Below are 25759 nucleotides of genomic sequence, written 5' to 3' on the forward strand. Positions count from 1 at the left end.
AATAAATATTCCTAACCCTGATGAGAAGACAAAAATGAAATAAAAAAGTACAAAAACAAAATAAATCAATTTATTCACCTGCATTACATTAGAAAATATCACACAATTCCTATTAAATATGCCCATAGTTGCAAAAATATAGCACTCCAGTAATGGGATGAGTTGCAATTTTAATTGATAAATACTCACAGAAATTCATGCTCTATCAAATCAATTTTGTTTTTATTCCTGTGTGAATTCTTCAGGTTTATTGAAGTTCAGTACAGTAGTGCAATGCTAGCTAAAATGCGTCAACATAATTTGTGATTCTGCAGATGTACATACACACCTATATTTAGTCATTTACAACTGTATCAACACAGATAGTTTTGGTCCATTCTGGGGAAAATGAGGCATCATTCTTTCCAAATGCTAGTATGACATTACTCACAGAGGTTTTAACATGGCAGTCAGTGAGTTTGGAATGGGGTTTTCACTGAAGTAAACTGAAGGTTAACAGTAATTTTTTCTGCTGTTTGATTCAGATGTCATTGATCCTCCATAATCTGCAGCACTGATAAATGGTTAACATTCAAGCGTGATGACGTAGATGAGCATGACGGCTTGGGTAGCTAGTACAGGTCACATATGGTAAACAGTACACCATAGAAAATGTTCTGCAGGCAGTGAGTTAGACATCACTTCCTGTTCCTGGGTGTGGAGTAGGCGTCCCTGCATAGATAGGTGGTGTTAGAATGTGGATGATAGATGGCGGACTTCGACATCAGTGGATAAAACGTGAACTTTCTGATCATGGTTTTCAGATCTTTTACTACGTAATAAAATGTTTTTTTTCACATTCTAGTCCTTTTGCTAAACACCTGGAGTAGATACTTTCCACATTCCGACAGTAAATGAGAATTAAAGTTTCCTGTTCCACTCAAGTCTGATTATGTCAATCAGAATAAACTGTGTGCCAGGTCCCTGGATCCACCCTTCTCCACCAATCCCGATCCTAGTTTGTTGAACAAGAACTTTCTCCCAAGGATTAAAGTTGGCATGTAGACATTACCAGTCCTGACTTGATTTTTGTTTAATGAACTTCAAGGATAAGAAGTAGAGAAGCAGAAAACCAGCACTAATGCCAATCAGGATGAGGTAGATTGCATAGAGAGGAGTTGAATCCACTTCCAAGTGTTCAATAATCTGAAAATAAACAGCATCACCAAAATGGTTAGGTGTTTTGTTGTAAACCATATTTTAGACGCAAGGCAATCATTATCAATGTCAGCAACAATTATATTAACATTATGTACAGTGCCTACGTCTCTCTCCTTGCCTTTCATTAACACCCTGGTCCAGTAGGGGTTCTTTTTAAACAGGTGACGGCTAAACACTAAGGTACATATTTACAAGCCCCTATCGCCACCAGAATGACACTTTTAGTGACATTCTGGTGGCGAGACAGGGTTCGCCTTATTTACAGGGCAGCGTTAAGCCACTTAAAATGGCTTAACACTGCCTTGTAAATAGGGCACCCTTTCACGCTATACTTAGCATGAAAGGGGCGGGCAATGGGTGTTACAGTGGGATTTCCACCACAACACTCGTTGATTTTGATGCTACCCGATGTTTACAAGTGTGGTGTAAATGTGGGGCAGTGCCAAATTAAGACCCAAAAAACCCCGATCTTACCCAGGCGAAAAGAGGAGAAATTCTTTAGTTCTCCTCATTTTTGCTGTTTCTATGTGTGCTGCGTTGTGCAAAACAGCAAAATGCCATTGATTGTTTATGTGCAGGAAGGTGTCCCTTCCTGCACATAAACAATCTTTAATAAAAAATGATGCATTGTATGTGTGCTGCATTCTGTAGCACACATTCGTGTGAGTGATGCGGTTTATAGTGGTAAATGGTGGGAAGTAAAATGTTTTTAACTTAATGATTTGTGGTTAATTGGTATTAATTTATTAATGTAAAATTAGTTATGGAAATTGTGTAATTATTCGTAGGTGTGCGTTGTGGTGTTTATTGGGGTAGAGGGTGGAAAGTAATTTAGTTTAAATTAATTAATAATAATTACTTGATCATTAATATTCATTAATTTCTTGATAAATATTTTTGGCAATTGTTTATTTTTATTTTTGTTGTGGATTTTTGTTGTATAGGGGTATACGTTTGGTCAGTACATTAATTTTTACCTGTTTTAATGTGTTTTTGTATGAATAATATTTGTTTAATTGATAATTAATTCTGTTATTATGGATGTACACTTTTCTCTTTATTTAGACGTGTGTAGTAATTTTTGTGGTGTTATAGGGTAGGAAAAATATATTACATTTATGTAATAATTAATGTTTTTGATTATAAATAATTTCTATTACAAAATATTTATTTGTTTGTAAATTATTTTCAATTTTTAAAAAATTAAGCTTTGCATGTAATTTTTTAGTTTTTTTAAACATTATAATATGTTTCTATGTATTGTAAAAAAAATATATATTTTATATAAGTTTTGTTTTGTTGTTTTTTATTATCTTTTGAGTTGTAGTTGATATTTTGTTTTTAAATTAAATTCTCTTCAGTGGGAATAGTAATTTTTACCCCTCCGCTATCCAACACTTTCCGAACTGCTGCATTCGCAGGAGTGGGAATAGTAATTTATATCCCTACGCAAGTGGGAATACTAATGTTTCCCCTCCGATATCCAACCCTTTCCCTACTGGTGCACTCGCTGGAGTGGGAATAGTAATTTTATCCCCTCCGCTATCCCACACTTTCCCTACTGTTGCAATAGCTTGAGTGAGAATAGTAAGTTTTAATCCTTTGCTATCCAACATATTCCCTACTGTTGCACTCGTTGGAGTGGGAATAGTAATTTTTACCACTTTGCTATCTAACCCTTTCCCTACTGTTGCACTCGCTGGAGTTGGAATAGTCATTTTTTTACCCTCCGCTATCCAACACTTTCCCTACTGTTGCACTAATTGGAGTGGGAATTGTAAATTTAATCCCCCTCCACTATCCAACACTTTCCCTACTATTGCATTCACTGGAGTGAGAATAATAATTTTTACCTCTTCGCTATCCAACACTTTCCCTACTGTTGCATTCGCTGGAGTTGGAATAGTAAATTTTAATCCTTCGCTATCCAACACTTTCCCTACTATTGCACTCGCTGGAGTGTGAATAGTAATTTATACCCCTCCGCTATCCAACACTTTCCCTACTGTTGCACTCTGTGGAGTGGGAATAGTAATTTTTTCCCCTCCGCTATCCAACACTTTCCCTACTGTTGCACTCGCTGGAGTGGGAATAGTAATTTTATCCCCTCCGCTATCCAACACTTTCCCTACTGTTGCACTCATTGGAGTGGGAATAGTAAATTATTCCCCTCCGCTATCCAACACTTTCCCTACTATTGCATTCACTGGAGTGGGAATACTAATTTTTACCTCTCTGCCATCCAACGCTTTCCCTACTGTTGCATTCGCTGGAGTTGGAATAGTAAATTTTAACCCTTCGCTATCCAACACTTTCCCTACTGTTGCACTCATTGGAGTGGGAATAGTAAATTATTCCCCTCCGCTATCCAACACTTTCCCTACTATTGCATTCACTGGAGTGGGAATACTAATTTGTACCTCTCTGCCATCCAACGCTTTCCCTACTGTTGCATTCGCTGGAGTTGGAATAGTAAATTTTAACCCTTCGCTATCCAACACTTTCCCTACTGTTACTGTTATGTTATGCTTTCAGAGCAGTGGGGCGATGCACCTCCGCCTTAGCGGAGGAGCCGCCCCTGTCTCTATTGCATTTGCGTCAAGACCCTTAAGAGGAGCAGAATGAAAATGTTGTACTTTGGAGACAGTGAGGACAGACCATCGACCACTGGTGGATTTATTCACCTCAAAGGGGTGTGGAAAGGCAACGCCTAGAATTAGAAGGTAATATAAATTGCAAAAGTTTCATTTCCTAGTAGAATATATTCTTGGAGCTATTAATGCTATAGCAGACTGTTTGTCAAAGTTGCCAGTTGAAGAGAACTTTGAAGTGAGTATTGTTGACAATGGTAAGGATGAAGTTGTGTCAATATGTGAAGTGTCTGGTTGCTGCATTATGGAATATCTATGGAAAACAGAACGATAATGATATGCAGAAGAAAGTTTTAGAATATATTAGATCAAAATGGCATAATAAATCATTAGATGAGGATTTATTATCCTATTTTTATATTGCCAATGAGTTGTCGGAACAGAGTTAGTTGTCATTATGGGGTGATCAAATGGTTGTGCCAGTGGGTTTGAGGCAATCTGTTCTAAATATGACGCATGAGGGACATCTTAGAATGAGCAGATAAGGAAGAGAATTAGAACTGAATTTTGGTGGTCAGCTGTTGATAGATGTATAGAAGACAAAGCAAGATCATATATTGAATGTGTCATCAGTGATAAAATGCAGAAAATAGTAACCTATGACAAGGCTCCCATATCTAGACCAAGTAGAGTATGGGAGAGATTTTCACTTGATAGAGCTGGCCAATGTGTCTATTCAAAAGTAACATTGTTGATCAACTATCACAATGGCCAGAGGTTAAACTGGTATATCATGTTAATTCTAAAGATATCATTTAGCTCATTAAAGAAGTTTTTGAAAAGGAAGGATTTCCTAAAAGTCTAGTTACGAATCAGGAAGTGCAATTAACATCGACTGAAATAAAATAGTTTTTAGAGGAATATGGATCTACACCTATACTTGCTTAGGTATATTATCCTAAAAACAATGGAATTGTAAAAAGGTGAATTGTAGAAAGGTGAATTAGGGTACTGAAAGAAAGTTTGCGACTCGCAGTAGTGAGTGGTAAGGATTATCATCAAGCTCTTAAGGAGTTACTATGGAGTTATCATGTCACACCTAGAAATATGGGTCATGAATCTCCATTTGAAAAAATGAGAGGCAGAAAGGCGGTGTGCAACTTAAATCAGATGTGGATGATGGATATAAAATATAAAGTGAATGGAGGGGTAGTGAAGCATGAGGATTGCAGATGGAACATGAAAAAAAAGCCTAAATAAAATGGAAAACTTGGGAAGGTTTGTTCACCACTAAGAAAGGGGGAATTGGTGCGTGTGAGAAAAGGAAGATTGGTAAGAGCAGGACAATTGAAATTTTCCTTCCCCATGAGAATAATTAGAGTAGGAAATCAAGTGGTTGAGTTATCTGATGGTAATGTCTGGGGAATGATTAAAGTGGTAAGATTACCAAAATGTCTGTGGCCAAAGGTTGATATGAATAGATGTTATACCATCGTGTGTTCAAGTGGTGAGGGGACGAAGAGTTATAGTAAGCAACAGTTTAGCAAACAGGTAAGCCAGGCACCGGTATGGTGCAAGGATTACCAAATGTAACGGATGAATAGTTCAGCGGATTTTTTCCTGTATGCAATATTTTGCATTTATCATTGTTTTATTTGTATTGTTTTTATGTATTAACTTCTAGATGTATCTGTTTTTTATATAGAAATATGCAGTAATTATTTATTTGTTTATTGTGTAAATAAGTTCTATGATGAAGAGGGATGTGTGTATGGATAGGTTCTGTGACGAAGAGGGATATGTGACAGCGAAAGGAATCTTGGTGGCTGGAATTTTAGATTAGAATGTTGAACAGTACAAGATGGAGATTCCAGTCACTGACAGTTGGCCTAGTCTTCCTCTCTTGTAGGCAGTTTACTTCTGCTGTCAAAACATTCAACAAACTATCTTACTAACATGAACCCTGATGAGTGTAGAAAGCCTATTGAAGAGCGGATCATAATACAAACATTACTTAATACTGTAAAACTCATAATGTTGGTTTGTGTATGTTTTATTACTGAAATGATCCATCCTGAGTTTGCAACATTTATGCAGTATACCTAGACCTTATGAGTTATTGAAGAAATGTCTGCACAACGGAATAACAGTGCCTAACTTTTTTTGTGAATAATGCTGAATTAGTACTCAAAATGTTGTATCAATCACTGCAATGTAAAGTTTGCCAGAAATTGAGGGCACAAACATTTTGGACAGAAATCTTAATAGTCATTTTGTAAATCCATATTGGGGGCTTTTGTTTAAAAAGTTGACCAAAATCAAATTTTTGCATAGTGCAAATTCTATGCTTTCCAGTCAGTCCTCTTGAATTTCAGTGGAGTATGATCTACTCATTTCTTCCAATTTCACGCACACATTAAAATTCCAAGGTTGACCTAACAAAAACATTGGGAAATACTGCTTGCAGAAATAAGACCTTGTGGTGTTTACAGAAACTAAAGTAATACTGTACTGCAAATAATGTCTTAATATGTTTGTCACGCATAATTCTAAGATTCATACTCACAAGTTGCCCAGGAATTTTTATTGTATAGTTTCCAACAGTCAGATCGTAATTGAGTCCTTTAAACTGCACTTGCATCAGTCCTTCAAATCCATACTTCAGAAATGATATAAATGAAAATCCATATGGAACTGAAAAGAAAAAATAGAGTAACTATGTATGCATATTTTCGACAAAGCATTTGCCATCGGTCTATATATTGTAAATCTTTTCATTTGCTGTTGTGATGACTGTTATGATCGTCAAAGACAAAGGTTCAGATGTCAGAGATGACAAGCATATATGATTTAACCTGCAGTGTAAATATATACTTGTTTATGAGTTAAACCACGTTTTAATGCTGTTTATTTGTTTCATAAATGAATTAACACATAGACACAGAAACACACATATATATGTATATATATTCAATGAAAAAACCAAAGGTTACAGATATGTTATAGTTAAGCTCACATTTCACTCATACTTATTAGTGAAATTAACTACTTAGGGGAAGAAATCCTCTTAGAAGTTGAGGGTCCCTGGAGGCCAAGAACCCCTCCTGTAACCTCCAGTAAGTCCCACACAGCTGGTTTGCTGAGAGTTGGACAGAGGCTCTGCCCCTTTTCTCTGCCAGTCTGCAAACATGACTATTAGTTAAAAAACCATAGAAATTCACTTAAAAAAACATAGGTTACAGGGATGTTATAGTTAGGCTCAGATTTCACTTCTCCAAAACCATAGAAATATAGCAGTTATAATTACCTGAGCTAACTATAACTTACACCCCCACAATGCACTGCTTATTACATCACATATTACATCACTCATGACATGGTCAGTGACATCACTGATGACGTCTCAAATGACATCAATGATTACATCATCCACAGAAGCACTTACACACCCATTCACACCCATATATACAACCTCTCATAACCCACTCACACAATTACTCACATACCCATTCACAGACCCATATAAGTAATCATACAACCGCTCACTCCTCCATAGAGCCGCACAGACATCCACTCACTCAAACAGGCACTCACACAACCACTCACTCACTTTTAAAGCTACTCATACAACTAGTCACTTCCCCATACAACCACTCAGTCACACACTCACCCAAACAGCTACTCATGCAACCACTTATTCACCTATACATCCACTCACACATCCCTTCACTCACTCATACAGCCTCTCAACACAGCCACTCACTTACTCATAATAGCACTCACACACTCCCTCACACACCCACTTACACACCCTTTCACAGATACATACTAGCACTCACATTTCCGCTCACTCACCCATACATCCATTCACACAGTTGCTTTATAATACAGCCACTTACACACCAACTAACTTAACTAAACAGCCAATCAAAATGACACCTACTTACCCATACACCCACTTACACAGTCTGTCACTCACTGATACAGCCATTCTGATACCCACTCACTCACCCATAAGGTCACTTACAAACCCACTTACCCACCCATACAGCCACTCACACACCCACTCACTCACCAACATAGTACTCACACAGCCACTCACTCATCCACAGAGCTACTCACATACCTACTTATACACCCATACAGTCACTTACACACCCACTCACATACCGGCACTCAGACACCCACTCACACACATATACACACAGTCACACAGCCACTCACATAATATATGTTACAAATAGTATCACTCATTGGTAGTGCAGAAAGTACTACAGGGAGAACCTTTCTGGGTCTCCTGCTCCAACAATTAGCAGGATATTTATTCCTAAAGTTTTGCTATGATACAATTGAATTGGGTTCATTTACGGCACTATGGAGCCCTGACAGGAGCACTGTCCAATCATCTGTATTTATTACGTGTTCTCTGTCTGCAATTGAAACTATACATCAAGTGCCATTTTTCTGTCCAGCATACACAAAGCCTAGAGGAAAATGGATACGTCCACTGTGGAGATATCATGGCATTCTTAGTTATGTGGAGGCACTGAGAATCTTGAAGGGCGACACATCCACATATACTATCTTTGCTGTAAGCAAGTTCTTATTCATGGTAGGGCTTATTAGGAAAAGTAATGGTCTTAAACTTTAGACTTGCAGAATTTGGTTGCATGCTACTGGCTGCTATTTTGAACATGTATACGTTTTTACTTCCTGGTGTGGTATGAAAATTGTTTTTATTCCTTTCATGAGGTAATCGAATAGGTTTTAAGAGCTTTTTACCTGGTCATCATATTTTTTTTAAACTATATATTATTGATTGCTTTATTGTTTGTAAGCTTTATGGAATCAACTTTCTGAAATGAACTTTTGCTACTGGTACAGAAAGTATGCTATTTTGACTTTTGTAGTACCTTGGTATATAGGTTTTACACCCATAAACATTTAGAAACACTTACACTCCCTGAAAGGGGGCGAGACCTCTGGCTCAGGTCTCAGCAATTCAGCTGTGGGGGACTTAGTTGTCACAAAAATAGGGGTTCTTGGCTCCCGGTGACCCACAGCAGCCAAGGGGAGTTCATTCTCCAACCAGTAGAAACCAGGTGTCCCTTGTGCAGAGTGGCTAAGAAAGGGGGGCCTCTGATGCCATCTCAGCAATCCGGCTGTGGGGTACTCACTTATCGCAACAGTAGAGGGTCCTGGCCCCCAACGACCCTCAGCAGCCAAGGGCAGTTCATCTCCCAACCAATAGTATGACAGGAGGCCCCTGTGCAGAGTGGTTTAGAAAGCGGTGGGCCTCCAACAACGTCTCAGCAATCCGGCTGTGGGGACTTAGTTATCACAAAAATTGGGGTTCTTGGCCCCCAATGAACCTCAGTAGCCAAGGGGAGTTCATCCCTCAACCAGTAGTATGCCAGGAGGCTCCTGTGCAGAGTGGTTGAGAAAGGGGCGGGTCTCTGACGGCGTCTCAGCAAACCGGCTGAGGGGACTTAATTATCGCAACAATAGAGGTTCTTTGCCCCCAATGACCCTCAGCAGCCAAGGGAAGTTCATTCTCCTACCAGTAGAAGCCAGGTGGCCCTTGTGCAAAGTGGCTAAGCAAGGGGGGGCCTCTGATGCCGTCCCAGCAATCCGGCTGTGGGGTACTTACTTATCATAACAATAGAGGGTCCTATCCCCCAACGACCCTCAGCAGCTAAGGGCAGTTCATCCCTCAACCAGTAGTATGCCAGGAGGCCCCTGTGCAGAGTGGTTGAGAAAGGAAGGCGGGCCTCCTACAGCATCTCAGCAATCTGGTTGTGGAGGACTTAGTTATCCCAACAACAGGGCTTCTAGGCCCCCAAAGACCCTCAGCAGCCAAAGGGAGTTCATCCCCTAACCAGTAGTACCCCAGGAGACCCCTATGCAGAGTGGTTGAGAAAGAGGGCTAGGCCTCTGACGAGATCTCAGCAATTCTCAGCAAGCTCATTTCTGACCTTTAGTTTGCCTCTTTGCGCTTGTTTCTGACCTTTATTCTGCCTCCTTCTGCCCATTTCTAACCTTTATTTTGCCTCTTATTGGTAGTTTCTGACCTTTATTCTGCCCATTCCTGCTCGATTCTTACCTCTATTTTGCCTCTGTCTGCTTGTTTCTGACCTTTATTCTGCTTTTTCTGCTCATTTCTGACCTTTATTTTGCTTCTTTCTGCTTCTTTCTGATCTCTATTTTGGCTCTTGCTGCTCATTTCTGACCTTTATTCTACATCTTTCTGTTCGTTTCTGACCTCTATTGTGCCTCCTGCTGCTCGTTCTGACCTCTAGTCTGTTACTTACGGCTCATTTCTGACCTTTATTCTGCCTTTTGTGCTCGTTTCTGACCTTTATTCTGCCCTTTTCTGCTAGTTTCTGACCTCTATTCTGCCTCTTGCTGCCCGTTTCTGAGCTCTATTCTGCCTCTTGTTGCACATTTCTCACCTTTATTTAGCCTCTTTCTGCTTTTGCTGACTTGTATTCTCCATCTTTCCTCTCATTTCTGACCTTTATTCTGCCACTTAATCTTGTTTCTCACATTTTTTCTGCCTTTTTGCCTTTTTCTGCTAATTTCTGACCTTCACTCTACCTCTTTCTGCTCATTTCTCCCCTTTATCTTGACTTTTTCTGATCTTTATTCTGCCTCTTTCTTCTTGTTTCTGACTTTTATTTAGTCTCTTTATACTATTCCCCATGACTGTGGGGGCACCTCAAGTCCCACCGTCACAGCCGGCTCCCCACCTCCTACGGGTGCCGGCATCACACACAGGGAGCTGCTAAACATGAAGCTCCTGTGTGTGAAAGCACTTCGTCTGTTTCCCTGCTCGCCAGACAGCGGGCAGGGAAACAGACGAATGGTCCACTTCTAGCAAGAGAGAGCATTTCTCTGCTCTCGCTTGCTGGAAGTGGAGTGTTTTCTGAGGTTTGACAGTAGCGGTTAAAGCTCCTGCCAAGCCACAGCAAACAGCTATGTCCATGGGGTGGGCACCCCTGAACATGGCAGGAGCCGGCCCTGGGGAGTGGCGGTCCCCAGGGCAATTATTGGCTTTGAAATAGATGGGCTGGCAGTGGGGAAGTGGTGGTCCTTGGGGCCCGGGTGGTCTGCACTGACCCCATTAAATGTATTTAGCTCCAGGGAAGTGGTGGCTCCCCAATTCATTTTTTCTATGTGGCCCCAGGGATTTGGTGGTCCCTGGGGCCTGGGGGCAGTCAGAGTGCCCCCTCTTTAATAACACAGTAGCTCCGGTGAGGTGGTGTTCCCCAGAGCTTTTATAAGCCCCAGGAGGGGCACACATGCGCCACCTTTTAAAATTCTCACACGCCCCCGGGACATGGCCCTCCCAGGGACCTATTAGTAAAGAGTCGTGGGAGCCCACGCTTCTTTTTAAAAAAACATTCTGTGGAAGCTGTGACTCCAGCGCGGCTCTTGCTGAATTTTTGTGTTTTTCTTTGCCCTGCTGGGGTTCCTCTGTGACCACCACCACCCCAAGAGGACTAGGGTCAGTATATTCCTACCATGCCCCCTTCTCTTTAAAAAAAATGTTTTTTGGGGTCCCAAGATGGCTGCCAACACTTCCTGGTTTGAAGTGTTGCCAGCCAATCAGATTTGTCCTAGCAGTCACCTTTCAAATGCTGCTACATTAATTTAACAGACTTTTAACCAACAATTCAATTGATATTGGCTTAAGGCATTTATTTGCTGCCCGTTTCTATGTACTTTACTCCACCATTTGGAGGGAAAAAAGAAGGGGCACTTACTTGTGCCAATCGGGCGATACTTCTACCACTGCATTAGTTATGCTTGTTGGTGGTAAATGGAAGCTTAGTTGAGCTTTCATTGGGTGATCTATGAATGGAAATGAGCGCCATGTCATTGAATTGTATATACGGTAATATGGCACATTGTTCCAGCCATAAAATAATGAAAACCACTAAAACCCAACATGTGACTGTTGGTAGATCCCTTCTTATTTTAGGTTGTGATACTTACATTTTAACTTGCATCTTTTCGCCTGCAACACGCAAAGTGCTTACTCAAATTGATCAGGTGCTTACAAAACATTATTTTGTAGTTTGAGTAAATTGGAAGTGTAGAGCCCCTTCACAGGTTCAACTTATGCCCCCTTTGTTTTTTAGATAAACCAGTCCATGCCCTGAAGAGAATCCCATTAGCCACCCTGGGAATCGAAACGCGTCGGCATTACACAACACAGGGACTGTTGTATTTGATTACATTTTTCCACCCATTGGAAATGCTTTTTGAATTATCTCACTACGGGGTTTGATTGTTTTGTTCCCCGTGATAGCAGCTGCTTAACTCAGTTATACAATGTGGATGTTAAAGGATATCCAAGTAGATGCTTTGTTTGTGAATTAAGACTAGTGACATAATGTTTGTATAAGTTGTTTTTTTTATCACACTACTTCACCACGAAGTTTGTATGTTTTTGTTTGACCTGAGGCATAAATACGTGTAACTTGTTCTAGACTGAAACATATCTAACTTCTCTGACCCATGATTCAAATGTGGAGTAAAGTACATATAAATGATCAGCAAATAAATGCCTCACGCCAATATCAATTGAATTGTAGGTTCATAGTCTGTTAAATTAACGTAGCAGCATTGAAAGGTGACGGCTAGGACACTTCTTGCTCTTAGTTTAATACGGCCCCGTCCAGCTGCCTAGGGCCAAACCCCTTGATGCTATTACAGCTAATCAGATTTGAGCACAGGGACTTTCGGATCCTCGGAGGATCCGCATCCCTTTATATACAAATTTGGATTTTCCTTAATATTTCAAAAATTACTAAATGGATTTACACCAAATCACAAAAAGGATAGCAAATATTTATAAGTACTTAGAAATTAAATCACATCTTGACAGTTACTGTACATGCCACGTTTATTTGCTGCCTCTCTTAAACTTCTAGACTACTGGATATTCTAGTAATAGCAAGTTTCAAAAATATATGAGGAAAGTGGGCACTAGAGAGCCCACGGCAAGATGGCAGCACCCTAGTGCATCTCTGCCGGCCCAGAACATTGATCTGTAATTTATCCTGTGTTATGATTGCCATTCATGATTAAGACAAAGGGCATAACATTCCTGAACCAACACAGACTAAAAACAGCACTGGCTGTGGAAAGAAAGCAAAGTACTGAGCCATATACAGTGGCCGCATCAAGATCGCCTGAAGGGGAAAATGGCAGCCGCCTCATAGCAATGGGGAAGAAGCTTCACTGTGGTGAGTGTGGTCCGCGCTCTGTGGCACTGTTGGGGCCGAAACAATAGCTGCAGAATAGTCCCCATATATTCGCAAACCAACCGGACAGAGATAAACAATGCTTTGATATTATAGCTGGTGGGAAGATGGGATTACACAGGCAGCAGCTCATGTGGCGTGGAGAATACGGTGGATGGAACAACACACAGCAAGTATTCAGCTGAGCCAGTGTAGGCAGAAATACCTTTAGCGGAGATGTCCAAGTACAGGCATATAGAAGCATTGGCCTGGAGAAGAGCATGGGACCTCCATGAGCTGCGTGGTCAGATACAGCATGTGGCGCCTGGTTTGATTGCGAGGCAGGGGCCCGGAGCTCAGTATTTGCTGTGGAAAGATAGGAGCCAATCCTCTATTTGCTCAGCAGAGACGCAGTGAGTGTCCCAAACACTGCAGGCGCATCAAGGACTTGAATAAAAACACATTTGGGGTCTGACTGCCATTAATTTAAAGGAGGTGCCAAGATCATGATACTCGAGGTATAGACATAGCGCATGCAAGTGCCTGCTGATGTGAATGACTTGGCAAATAAGATAAGAGAGCTATGTGGCCAGAGAATAATTTAAGGCTGTGCTGGCTGGTGACATCTTTAACTCTCAAGTGAGGTCTCTGGGTCTCTACCTGCAGGAGAAGTGTCAGGCCTAATTGCTGGTGAATTAACACCTCAATCTAGTCTACTGAGAGCCAGCACTCAACACTAATTATCTTGCGCACTCCTGGGGCCTACGCAACAAAGAGCACTAGTGGTCCAGCGCTGCCATTAAAGTTAGTGCTACCATATTTCGGACATTGCTGACTTGCCCCCATAACAGTGCCTAATTTGAGCCGGTGGTTTCAGGTGCTCGGCACCGGCACTTAAATACTGACACCGGCATTAAATTGCCAGCACCTGCACTTATGACAGCTGCCACATGGTGGCACTGTTTATGTAATTTAAAGATGAGCGGAAAAACTGTTGGGGGATATGTGCAAGGAATTGGAGGAGAGAGGCGTTAGCCTTTAACGCCTCTCTTCTCCACATCTGAAATGCAAGGCTGCACCACATGTACAAGAATGTGGTGCAACCTTCAGTTTCCCCCTGCGATTGAGCTAAGTTTAGCAACTTAGCCCCAACGCAGGCACCCTTGCACTGGAGTGCAAGGGTGTCTGCGTGCAGGGGAGGATTTTTTATGTGTAGGAAGGTGTCCCTTCCTGCACATAAACAATCCTAGAAATGCCATCCTGTCACTTTCATGCATGCTGCTTCATGCAACACACATGAAAGTGACAAAATGGCATTATTTTTAAAAGTTTGTTTATGTGTAGGAAGGGACACCTTTCTACACATAAACAAACAATGGCATTTTGCTTTTTCCATATGTGCTGCACAAGGCAGCACACATGGAAAAAGCAAAAACGAGGAGAAATAATGCCTTTCTCCTCTTTTCACCATCTTAAGACCAGTTTTTACCTGGTCTTAATTTTGGCGCTGCCTCCTATGTATGCCACCCTTGTACATAGAGGGCAGCATCAAAATGAATGGGTGTTGCGGTGAAACGCCCACCGCAACACCCACTGCCTACCCCTTTCATGCTAGGCAGAGCGTGAAAGGGGGCGTATGTACAAGGCAGCGTTAAGCTAAGTTAAGTGGCCCAAATTAAGTGGCTCAACGCTGCCTTGTACATAAGGCACAGCCCTATCGCCACCACTGCGTCAATATAGGTGACGTTGTGGTGGCGATAGGGGCTTGTACATATGCCCCTGTTGTTTGTTAATGTACATTAAACATAACTATCTGACACCCAAGCAATTCTTAAATCTTTGGGGTATCAAACAGTTTTATAAATTAAGCACTGCCCCAAGATAAGATTCTGTGAAAGTATGTCGCCTGGGATCTCTGCAATTCAAGTGAGCCCTCACTAATGATCACCATGACGGTGCAGTTGTGTCAAACTCTATTGTATACAGAGTGATCCAGACAAAATGGGGATAACAGACAAACAGCAATCACCATTCAAATTTGAACCCAGGAGAACCACTAAGTCCCAACAGCATGTGCTCTCAGACTCAGAGCAGGAACTGCCATCCCAGGGGGCTACAGCATTAGAGATCACGCTGACAGCCATGCAGCAAAGTTTGCAATTGATAGATAGCAAAATTGATGCACTAAACCTGTGCATGGACCATATGGCGGCTAAGTTGGCCAAACATGGTGCAAGAGTTGGAGAGGCAGAGCAACGAATATCGACAGCTGAAGACGGTCTGCAGACTGTCACTTCAAAATGCCTGAATAAGGAGAAGGTACTGGAGGTGATTCAAGCTAAAAACTAAGATTTAGAAGTGTGGTACTGCCGCAATAATCTCAGTATTACTGGAATATCAGAGTCCACCAACACTGGCAGGTTAGAGCATTATGTAGAATGCATGCTGTAGGAGATTTTTGGTGCAAAGCAATGGTCTGCAGTCCTGATAGTTGTGAGGGCACACAGATCCCTGATGGCACGGCCACCTCCGAGGACACCCCCATGCCCAATTATCACCAATTTACTAAACTACAGTGATCACAATGATGTGCTCTGCTTGGCGCACGAGAAACAGACTATAAATTATCAGGGAAATTACATTACTTTTTTTCCTGATTTTATACCAGCATTCCCCTAAGCAGTGCACAAATAATTTCTACAAGTAAAAAGAAACTTCAAACAGCACCCGTTCAATACCCAATGCTCTATCCAGCTCGACTGCGCATAGACCTCAGAGACATGCAAAAGATCTTCATCATTGCTAAAGCAGCAATTGATTTTGTCAAAACAATGGCCTGCAGCCGTCGGGCTCAACGTGAAGACACTGGAACTAAGGAATTTGTGCCAGCACACTAATGCAGAGACTATGAGGTGGTAGAATGCCCTTGCTTGAAGATGAATTTTCAGGACAGCCGGGGCTTTACACGGCTAATGCGGTCCAGGTTTGGCAGATTCAACCCTAAATGACAGTAGAATGTTTGCTGAGTGGCACTGTGTTATTCCCATTGCTTGACTGCACAGTGGGCCCTCTCTCAGAATGTTTATGCTATAGCCACTATGTATAACATTGATAGTGCGCAGTCTAAATGTCAAAGTCCTTGCCACCTCCAACCATCAGGAGGGGAACTTGACCTCTAGCGACCCTCGGAGGGTACACCCCTAATGACACTCGGTTGGAACTTGTTTCTTGAATTTGATTGGGAAGGTTTTAGCATGTTTGGGGTACTGAAGTGGGTGAGTGTCAGTACATCACAAAATCAGAGCAGAGTACGTCATTCCATTTTACAGTATGATCAATACATCACAATGCGCACATGGACCCAGCTGAAGCAACACACCTTATGGGCCACATTCGGTTTCTAAGATGGAACGTGAGAGGGCTTAATAACCCGAGGCAAGTTTTAGCGTACATTGACTGCAATTGTGTACAGGTAGCACTGCCACAAGAAACACATCTTACACACTCCACAGGGCTAAATATAGGTACAAGGTGGTCGGCCGTGAGTCCTACTCCACATATTCCAGGGGTGTGATGAAAAAGGGGACTTCGTTCACACTCACATACTCCAAAACAGATGATATGGGGAGGTACCTCATAGTGCAGGGGTGCCTTGGTGTTACTATGGTGACAATGGTTAATATATATGGCCCAATATAGACAATCCCAAGTTCTATACTAGGGTAAGGGGATGTCTGTTTGCTTTACACCTAATAGTGGTGATCTGGGGCAGGGATCTTGAAACACATATCGACCCCACAGAATGGCACATGAAACAGGCAGCCCAGGTTATACAGGACAACATGGAAGACTATGGGATTGTGGATGTATGGAGGGCTCACCACCCATATACCAGAGAGGTGACATTTATCTCATCGGTACACAACACATGGTCCCAATTAGATTATTGGTTGGTGTAACTGTAAGTGTGTACATGAACAACAGTAGTGAATCATCTACCCAGGACACTATTAGATCATGCACCTGTCCTGTTAGAACTTGCAATACCTACCTACATGCACACACCGTTTCAATGGCAACTGCAAGCTTCCTCCTTACTGGATCCGGTCTTTATGGACAGTATAAGAGTGGTGATTAAGCGCTACTTTCAAGAGAACGAAGGCTCTATGGAGGAGGCTGGGACATTATGGGAGGCATTCAATGTTACCATTCGAGGAGAGTGTATGGGATTACAGGCGGGGGTCCTGAGATCACTCCGCACGCTGCTAAAATATATAGAGTGCAAATTAAAACCATTAGAGAGACACTATGAAATATGTCCTGACCGGTAAACATTAGCAGAAATACTAGAACAGCTCACTGAATACACTGAACCAGCAGAGCAGGAGGTGCACCATATGTCTAGAAGATGGAGAGCGAGATCAAATGGGGAGGGCGGAATAACGGGCGTACACTGGCTTCCAAAATAACAGACCCAAGGGCACAAACATACATTATAGAGATAAATGCCCAAAATGGAGATAGATGTTATGACAGCCCAGCCATTGTGTCGCAGTTTATGGATTTCTACACCTGTCTGTAATGGCCACAAGAAGCTGCCGCGGCGACAGACACAGCTGCATATCTTGATGATGTGGCCTTAGCATGTCTCTCCCCAGGAAAGACGGACATTTTGGTGCAACTAATCATGACAGAGGAAGTGAAAGAAGCCATATGCAGTCTGCCAAATAGGAAAGCATCAGGTGGGGACAGAATTCCCAGTGAGTTCTACAAGACATACGCAGGCCTATTAGCACCATACCTTCCAGCAACGTATATAGAAGCATATGAAAAACACATGTTGCCCCGACACTCCACGAAGCATGAATAATAATACTATTGAAACCAGATAAGACCCCAGAGCAGAGCAAATCCTATAGAGCTCTAGCCCTAATTAATATAGACACCAAAATATTGGCAACAATAATAACTGCTCGGCTACAACCCCTTCTCCCTACCTTAGTATAACCAAATCAATCGGGATTTGTACCTGCACGCTCGACTTCACACATTCTGCGAACATTATTCGTAGTCTTGCATCAACAGGACCCAAAGATTAAGGCAGCGGCTGTGTTGTTAGACAGAGCAAAGGCTTTTGATTCTATACAATGGGAACATATGTTTACAGTGCTCCATCGCAAGCCAATGCCACAAGCATATTTGAGGTGGATACGCCTATTATCAGAAACCCAGTAGCAAGGGAACCCATTAATGGCAATGTTTGGGACACAGTCAAGATCTGCAGGGGAACAAGGCAGTGCTGCCCACTGTCACCGATCTTGTTCGCCCTCACCTCGTAACCACTGGCATGTGTGATTAGGCAGAGACATGCAGTAGCCACACTGCAGTTTTGCCAACGTCCACTTGCCATCTCACTATATGCGGATGATATGGTGCAAAACATCTGGGAAAACATGAGAGGCAACTGGCACCCCTCATTCGTGACTATGTTTGCTATGAATAGGTCCCCGGTTTGAGTATCACTTGTGACAAATCGTCCATATTCTCTCTTATGCAGGCAATTGAACCTCACACTCTGGAATTTCCACTTGAGTAGTGTACAGACCTGTGAAATTCACTGGGGTATGGGTGTAGAGTGATCCGCAGATAGTGGTTAGGAAGAACTGTGGGCAAGCAGTTGCAAAATTAGATGACCAAGTAGCTAGATGGATACGATTGCCTCTTTCTCTGGTTGACAGAATTGCAGTTATAAAAATGGTTATATTGCCCAGGTTTTTGTCTATGTTCATTAACATTCCTATCCTATTGATCAGTGAGTTTCTAAAACGTGCCTGATAGCATTGGCCTGGGCTGGTAAACAATCTAGGACTACATTAACAAAACCCTATGAGCAAGGTGGGTTTGGGGCCCTTTGCACATAATTGGCACTTTCCAATACAGTATTTGCCACACTTAGCGGTAGAATGTGATGACACTCACCCAATACCTCTAACACCCATTCTGCTTTATGAGCACAGATCACATGACTGGAAATTAACACCATGTGCAGCACCTCGAAAGCCTGGCTTAAATTGAGTGTGAGGGCCAATGGTGTCCTGATGTATGCGCTGGCAGTGCCCTTCACATACCATTCGGCTATCTCCACTACTCACGAACCTAAAGCATTAGCAATAGTAGCGAGGGTGGGGCTAACAACACTAGGGGCTTGTTGCACACTAACAGGGAGACTCACTGCCAATTATAACCTCAGAATAATACACTTTAAATATGTGCAGTAAATATATTATACCCCACTTCAATTATATAAATAAGGGCTCCACACTAGTTGCCAGTGTATTAGATGTGGGAAGATGAATTCCAACTGTATGCACTTAACCTGGACCTGTGCACTAATATACCGATTCTGGACACAGCAAAGTGTAGGCACTGACTGACATGTTAAAGGAGAGGGTGGAATGTACTCCACAGATGTCTCCTGGGGCTAGTTAAATCTCCACACCCATGCAATCGTAAGCTGGTGTTCTTTACCACACTATTAGCCAGACAACAGGTGGCTATACACTGGGAGAAAAAAGCCGTCCCCTAGATCGATCAATGGTTACGGGATGTCATATATAGTAGGAATGAATAAGACACATACGCAGAGGAGCTGCCTGCGGCCTCCAGACCTAAGGACATATGGGCGCCAGTTACAGCTTACTTAATGTCAGCCTAACTGTGACTTAATTAGGATGCCAAGAAAAGTCCTAATTCAGGACTCTGCAGGACGGAAATGCAAAATGGAATTAATTGTAAGAAATGTTGGATGTGATGTCCAACTATGCCCTTACTTAACAGATGTTCTGCATTATGACTGCAATTTTATGTATTTTCTGTTCAAACAAATCAATAAACTAAAATAAATCAATATATGAAGAAACCAACCTGCAGTTGCTGTTTATTTGGTAATATAGCATTTGTATTGTATCTTAATAAACACTGGCTCACCAATCCTCTTACCCCAGGTGTTCTTTGATACTCCTTTTGAGCCCACTGAAAACACTGGCCTAGCCCAATGTTTTGGTAGGATGGAAGATCAAAATTCTTTTTGATCTCTTTACTTTTAAGACCATGAAGTTGCAGGATCTGTAGGGTTTTTTCATCATCATTCATATATGTAACTTAGGGTATGATTTCCTTTTGAGTGCAGGATTGTGTTCCACAGCTATTTAAAGTGCACTGACATCTTTATTAAGTTGCATGCCATTCCCCTTTTTGGTAAGAATTTTGGCATGTGTGGCCCAACTACCAGGTCATTATTTCAATATTTTCTTAGTGCCTTTTTGTCGAAGCAAGCTTATGTGTTCTGTATCATTGGCACGAGAATCGGTCATCTGTTAGATGTTGAGTTTTATATCAGTGTCTCTTTTGAGGCAAAACTTCCCTTTGATTTCCATTGTCCGCATATGACTATAACGTTAATTTATGTTATTGTCAGGGTGATGGTTGTTTATCGTTTTTATATTTACTGTCGGTTCAGATCCCAAAATGGTTGCCACATTCACAGTGAAACATTCCTGGCCCATTGGAGCGCCATTGTCAGGATGGGGAAACGCACAGCGAAGCACATCTTTTCGCTTCTTCATAAACCCCATGTCTTAGTTGTTAATTCTGCCTCGCCTTCAGCCTGCCTTCTGCAGAACGTATTGAACATTCTGGGTCAGTATAGTGCAGCACACATGCAAAGTCAAAAAAAGTTGGAGAATTGGAAACACGTCTCTTATTTCAAAGAGGCTTTGTTTTTTGTAAACAACCCCCTGCCTCTTACTATCAGTAGATACAGCGCTGCATCAAAACTCTTGGGTGATTGTATGGGAACATCCATGTACCCCCCATGGAACACGCCCTTGACGCAAAGAAATTCAAAGCAGTGAAGAGCACTGCTTTGCTGTGCTTTTAATGATATAGCGAACAATTGGTTCTGTTGTACAATTACTGTGATCTGTGACGATCTATCTCAAATTGCTCTCAACAGATGTAAATTTAAAAAAAGAAAACACATATAATAAGAACACACCAAGAAAACAAGATTTGCAAAAAGCAGAGTTTTTTTTACTCTTTTCTTATTCACTAGAATATTTAATATGGCTGTCACAAAAACAATTAAATTGCGGTAAAACAACAAAATAAATTGTGACTGTTGTGAAAAGAAGTGAAATTAGGTGACAAGTGAAGTCAGTGATGAGCTATATACATGACATACATAGGTGAAATAAATAAATTCGATAAAAAATTTCTGTCCTATCTCTAAATTTATAACATGAATACAGGACCAAATGATGATTTAAAGTTAGGGTCAAGGAGACTGTATGGACATGAATGACAATAACGTCAATGTTTCGACCCTGAAAACATTGTCATGCATCACAGCGGGTCTACTTCAGGACTGTAAAAGACTGGATGGACAGCCTATAAAATTAATGAAGAGGAATCAGGTGTGCTCTAAAGGTCAAAGAACATTTGCGTATAATACAGTTGGTAAAGGTATGGTTTACCACATGAACATATAATCCAATCAATGGATTATAAGGATGCTGAGATCCTAAAGGGAGATTCCACCAGGGGTTGGAAATTTACATATAGAAACCCACCATTCGTTTAATGGCGGTGTGTGCCCAAAAATTGTTGTGATACAACTGGTGAAAATTGCTTTACTTTTAGGCAACTTTCCTGAACAAAACAAGGTTTGTGCTGGAAAGTAATTTTCCAATAAATATTTTGCACTGCGTGATGCAAACCAGGTGCAAAATGTTAGTAAATCTGCATCACTGTCTCTCTGTAATCCACATTAATGTTAATACTTGAATTTACCCAGGCAATGGCAAATATTGAGCGAGTATAAGTGGTATTCTTCACAATTTATTGATGAATGATATAGGCGAGCATTCTTCAATGATTCTCAGGCTACTGGCATGATTGTTGCTGAACCTTTGAAAATCTCAATCATGTGTGTACTGTATATCAATTGTCAGGTGTCCATTATCACACTTGTGTGCATCATATTACCTCCTCGCTCATTCGTAACTTGAGCTAAGCTACATAAAGGGTGAATATTAGCACTCGTCAGCAACAGCCCAACCTATCTTTTGCATCTTACAGGAGGCGCCGACTCCATGCAGCAGCGCAGCGTGAATGTTTCACCCCCCATGTCTTTCCAGCTTTTTCTACAAACGTATTCCAAGGCTTTGTATATGTTCTTCCGAACATTTTTGCATGCTTTAGTGTTCTCTTATGTGGGTGTTCTGGCCTTCAGTTCACCAAACAAGAGCACCTGCGTGCACATCTATATAAAATAGTGCTTCGAACCTGCTGCTGCTTCCTGGTTGCTGTGCGTTTGATTACGGAGCACACGCTTTGTGTTGCGTGAAAGGGAGATAGAAGAACAGCAACATATCTACAAGATTGTGGCACTGATCTGCCCTCTCCCATCGCTGCCGTACTTTTGGCAACAGTACACCAACGAAGAAAGCCTGTCACCCGAGTGCAATTGTGTCTGCATTGTGGGAAGCCTAGTTTTGTATTAGAATGGGTTGCTTTGTAGTACAAAAACTTTGCTGTTTTCCCACTCTTCATGTATGCTGTAGAATGCAGCACACATACAAAAAGGGAGAAAAGGTGTGGGGCCCATGGTGCAAGTACCGAACCTCGGGAGGTGGGGGGGGGGGCAGTAGTAGCAGGCCCCTTTGGTTGTCCCTTTGATCCTCATTTGTGTTATGTCATGCTGTTGGTTCATGAGCCTTATGATCACTGCTATGTACTGTATGAGACCTTGAGCAAAGTTAATAAAAAGATTTAAAAAAAAAAAAAAAAAAAGGGAGACAAGGAGGAAACATGAAAACATTTCACCTTGTTACTACTGCTTCGAGGAGTCGCAGGATGTTGGTGCAAATTCTTGACTGCAAAGAACGGAACGCTCCTCAATGCACAGTAAGGCTTGACAGTGCATTCCGAATCTTTGCGTTACTTTGCATTATAATCCAACGCATATTGCAAAGTGTTGGTCAATTTGGGGACGTTTCTCCAGGACTTCCAATCTGGAAGACACACCTTTTAATTCTCTAGCCCTTGTCTGTGCTATTTGGTCATGGCTTTTCTGCTGCTCTGCTGGGGGTGATGCTCTAAGGCCCTGTATCTATACATGTTTTTTTATCAGCTCGCTCATATTTTGTACACAACACCTTCACCGAGCTTTTACATTTGTTCATTCCCAATTTCCATCCTACATGATGGTTTTAATTTTGATGTTTTTGTGTTAAGGCTTAGTAACTCAGCCAGAACAGAGCCTCTTCTTGGAGCACTATTACGTAAAACTCACAAGTTCTTTACATGGCACCATAATAGATAAATAGATTGACAGGCAGACAGATTAATAGCAAATATTTAATAAGTTACTATAGTTATGTTTTTTGAACCACATTCCAATTTATATGAATACATTGGTTTCACATACGTTCGGCATTCGTGTTGGCATCTGAGTTCTCTCCTGCAAGCTGATATGGTTGTGATTTTGTGTACTGATGTAATCCACAAAAGCGTCAAAAGAATGGATTGATAAATGAGGAAAACTTCACAAGCAGTGCCCCAAACTATATTCCTTTTTTGTACTACAGCAATCCACTTCCCTGCTGGTGTCCTCCAGAGAAATAAGGCTGCACCTCATTACAATATCAGGGGCTAGTGGGTTACTACATTTTTGGATGCCCAGCAGGCTGAATAGGAAACTCGGCTTACTCTCTTAATACCCCACATTGTAAGTGCCTTACCACAGGTGGGTCAATTATGTCAGAAAATGTATATTTACTGGACTCTTCGGAGGGCTTCAAAAGGTGTTTATTTCCTATTCTGAAATCATGGGCCTGAGTTCAAGATGAAGGAGGGGCATAATGAACAAAACAAAGCACAAAGGTGACAGGAAGAATTCTTGCAAATTGTCTAAATACTGGCAACTACTCTGGGTAGCAGTCCATCCATTGCTTTTTTGTGCACTGCGACATCTCAGATTTGACCCGTCATATGGAATTCAGCCTTGGTCCTACTCCAATAGGAACAGTCCAGCACAAACTGCTAAGCCAGGTGCTCTCTGTACTTGCCCCATCCGTTTTACCTACTTCATAGAGTCACACATACCATTGTTTCCTCTTTTTAGGGTCCCTGTTGTGCAACATCTTCTGACCAATCACAGCATTCCTTTGAGGATAGTAGTGAACTACTGTAGGCCTAATAAACGGTCTGCAGAGCTGATTTTAGTTTTTCTTAAATTTTGGATCAATGAAAGTTCCAATCAACATTGTAGTAAAAACCAGTTTAACTGCCTGATTAAATCCATTCTCGGATCTGTCTTGCAGCTGACCTTTGCTTGCCTGCCTCCTCTGTTGCTCTTACTTGTCCAACAGACTTTGCGTTGGATGTTTTCCTTGTCTCTCCAATATGGCCCAATTGACAAGTAGGTGAATCCCTGTACCATCCAGTGACACCACGTGCAGGACGATGTGCCCCAAATTAGTTGCATGAAAGCACAATCTTCACAACTTTCCGTTGGCCCTGGTTTTCTGCTTCTGCTGTATATAAATAATAGAGGGGTATTTATAACAAAATGTCAGATGGGGTGTTATGCCAAAATTGGTAATGCCGCACTCCGACATTTTAAAAACACTGGTATGTGCCATATTTATAAAACTATGGCGCACCCCTGTGTTTCCCCTAGCACTGGCAATAATAAAGCTGCCTAGCGCCAGTGCAGGCTCCCTTTGCCCATGTTGCAAGGGTGCCTGCGCTGCAGGGGTGATTGTTTATGTGCAGGAAGGGACACATTCCTACACATAAACAATCTTGAAAGACGATTTACTTTTTCTATATGTGCTGCAGAATGCAACACACATAGAAAGAGAAAAACAAGGAGAAATTCATATTTTATTCTAAGAAGAGGTATTCCCTGGTTTTAGTTTTTGGTGCTGCTCCAGCCTTGTAAATATGAGGCAGCGTCAAAAAGCAATGGGTGCTGTGGCGGAATGTCCACTGCAGCCCCCATTGCACACCTCTTTCACACTAAGCAAAGTGTGAAAAGGGGCCTTATTTACAAGGCGGCGTGGCTTAACACTGATTTGTAAATAAGAAGAAAGGGATCTCACCACCAGAACGTTGCTAAAAGTGACTTTCTGGTGGGTGGTGCTATCCCCTTGTAAACATTCCCCTGGTTCTCTGGCGACAGAGCGTTGTATTTACTCTAGACCTTGGAAGGAAATCTACAGCAACAGCTCATGAAAGGTGTCTGACCAAACCAGGAACTGTTTCTGCTTCCTTCTGCCAATAGGACCTGAATCCGAAACTAGGACACCGGACAGTTGGGTGAGTAGCCACTAAGTTACATTACAACCCATTAAGTGAATGGTCACTGATAACATCTAAAGCATGTCTATGGGCTAACCAGTGCTACAACATTGAACTGCTGAGATCTCCCACTAACTGTGTTCAGGGACCGATGTAATATTGAACTCAGCTACAATGTCTTAGTGCTAGAATAATATTGAGGCGCATAGCTCGCATCCAGAAGAAGCTAGGACATCCCTGTTATCTTGGCATATATTCATTTTAATTGTTCTTCCTGATGTAAATGAAGTCCTAAGCTTTACTTTAAAAGATATCGCTCTGACTCGACAGTGATATGAATTGTGTGTTATT

At 41.7% G+C, this 25759-nt stretch overlaps 1 protein-coding gene across 1 annotated transcript in view; it reads right to left on the minus strand.

The window, feature by feature from the left end:
- Positions 1-203: 203 nt before the first annotated feature.
- The window catches only part of ABCG8 (ATP binding cassette subfamily G member 8), a 246531-nt gene continuing 220975 nt past the window's right edge, over positions 204-25759 (minus strand). Inside the window, exons 12-13 of the mRNA XM_085612782.1 lie at positions 6358-6485; positions 204-1185 (exon numbers count right to left, since the gene is read on the minus strand). Coding sequence (XP_085468908.1) covers positions 1048-1185; positions 6358-6485 — 266 coding nt within the window. The 3' untranslated portion in view covers positions 204-1047. The remainder of the gene's footprint in view (positions 1186-6357; positions 6486-25759) is intronic.

This window comes from Triturus cristatus, chromosome 6 (assembly GCF_964204655.1).
Source record: "Triturus cristatus chromosome 6, aTriCri1.1, whole genome shotgun sequence".
Taxonomy (NCBI): Eukaryota; Metazoa; Chordata; class Amphibia; order Caudata; family Salamandridae; genus Triturus; species Triturus cristatus.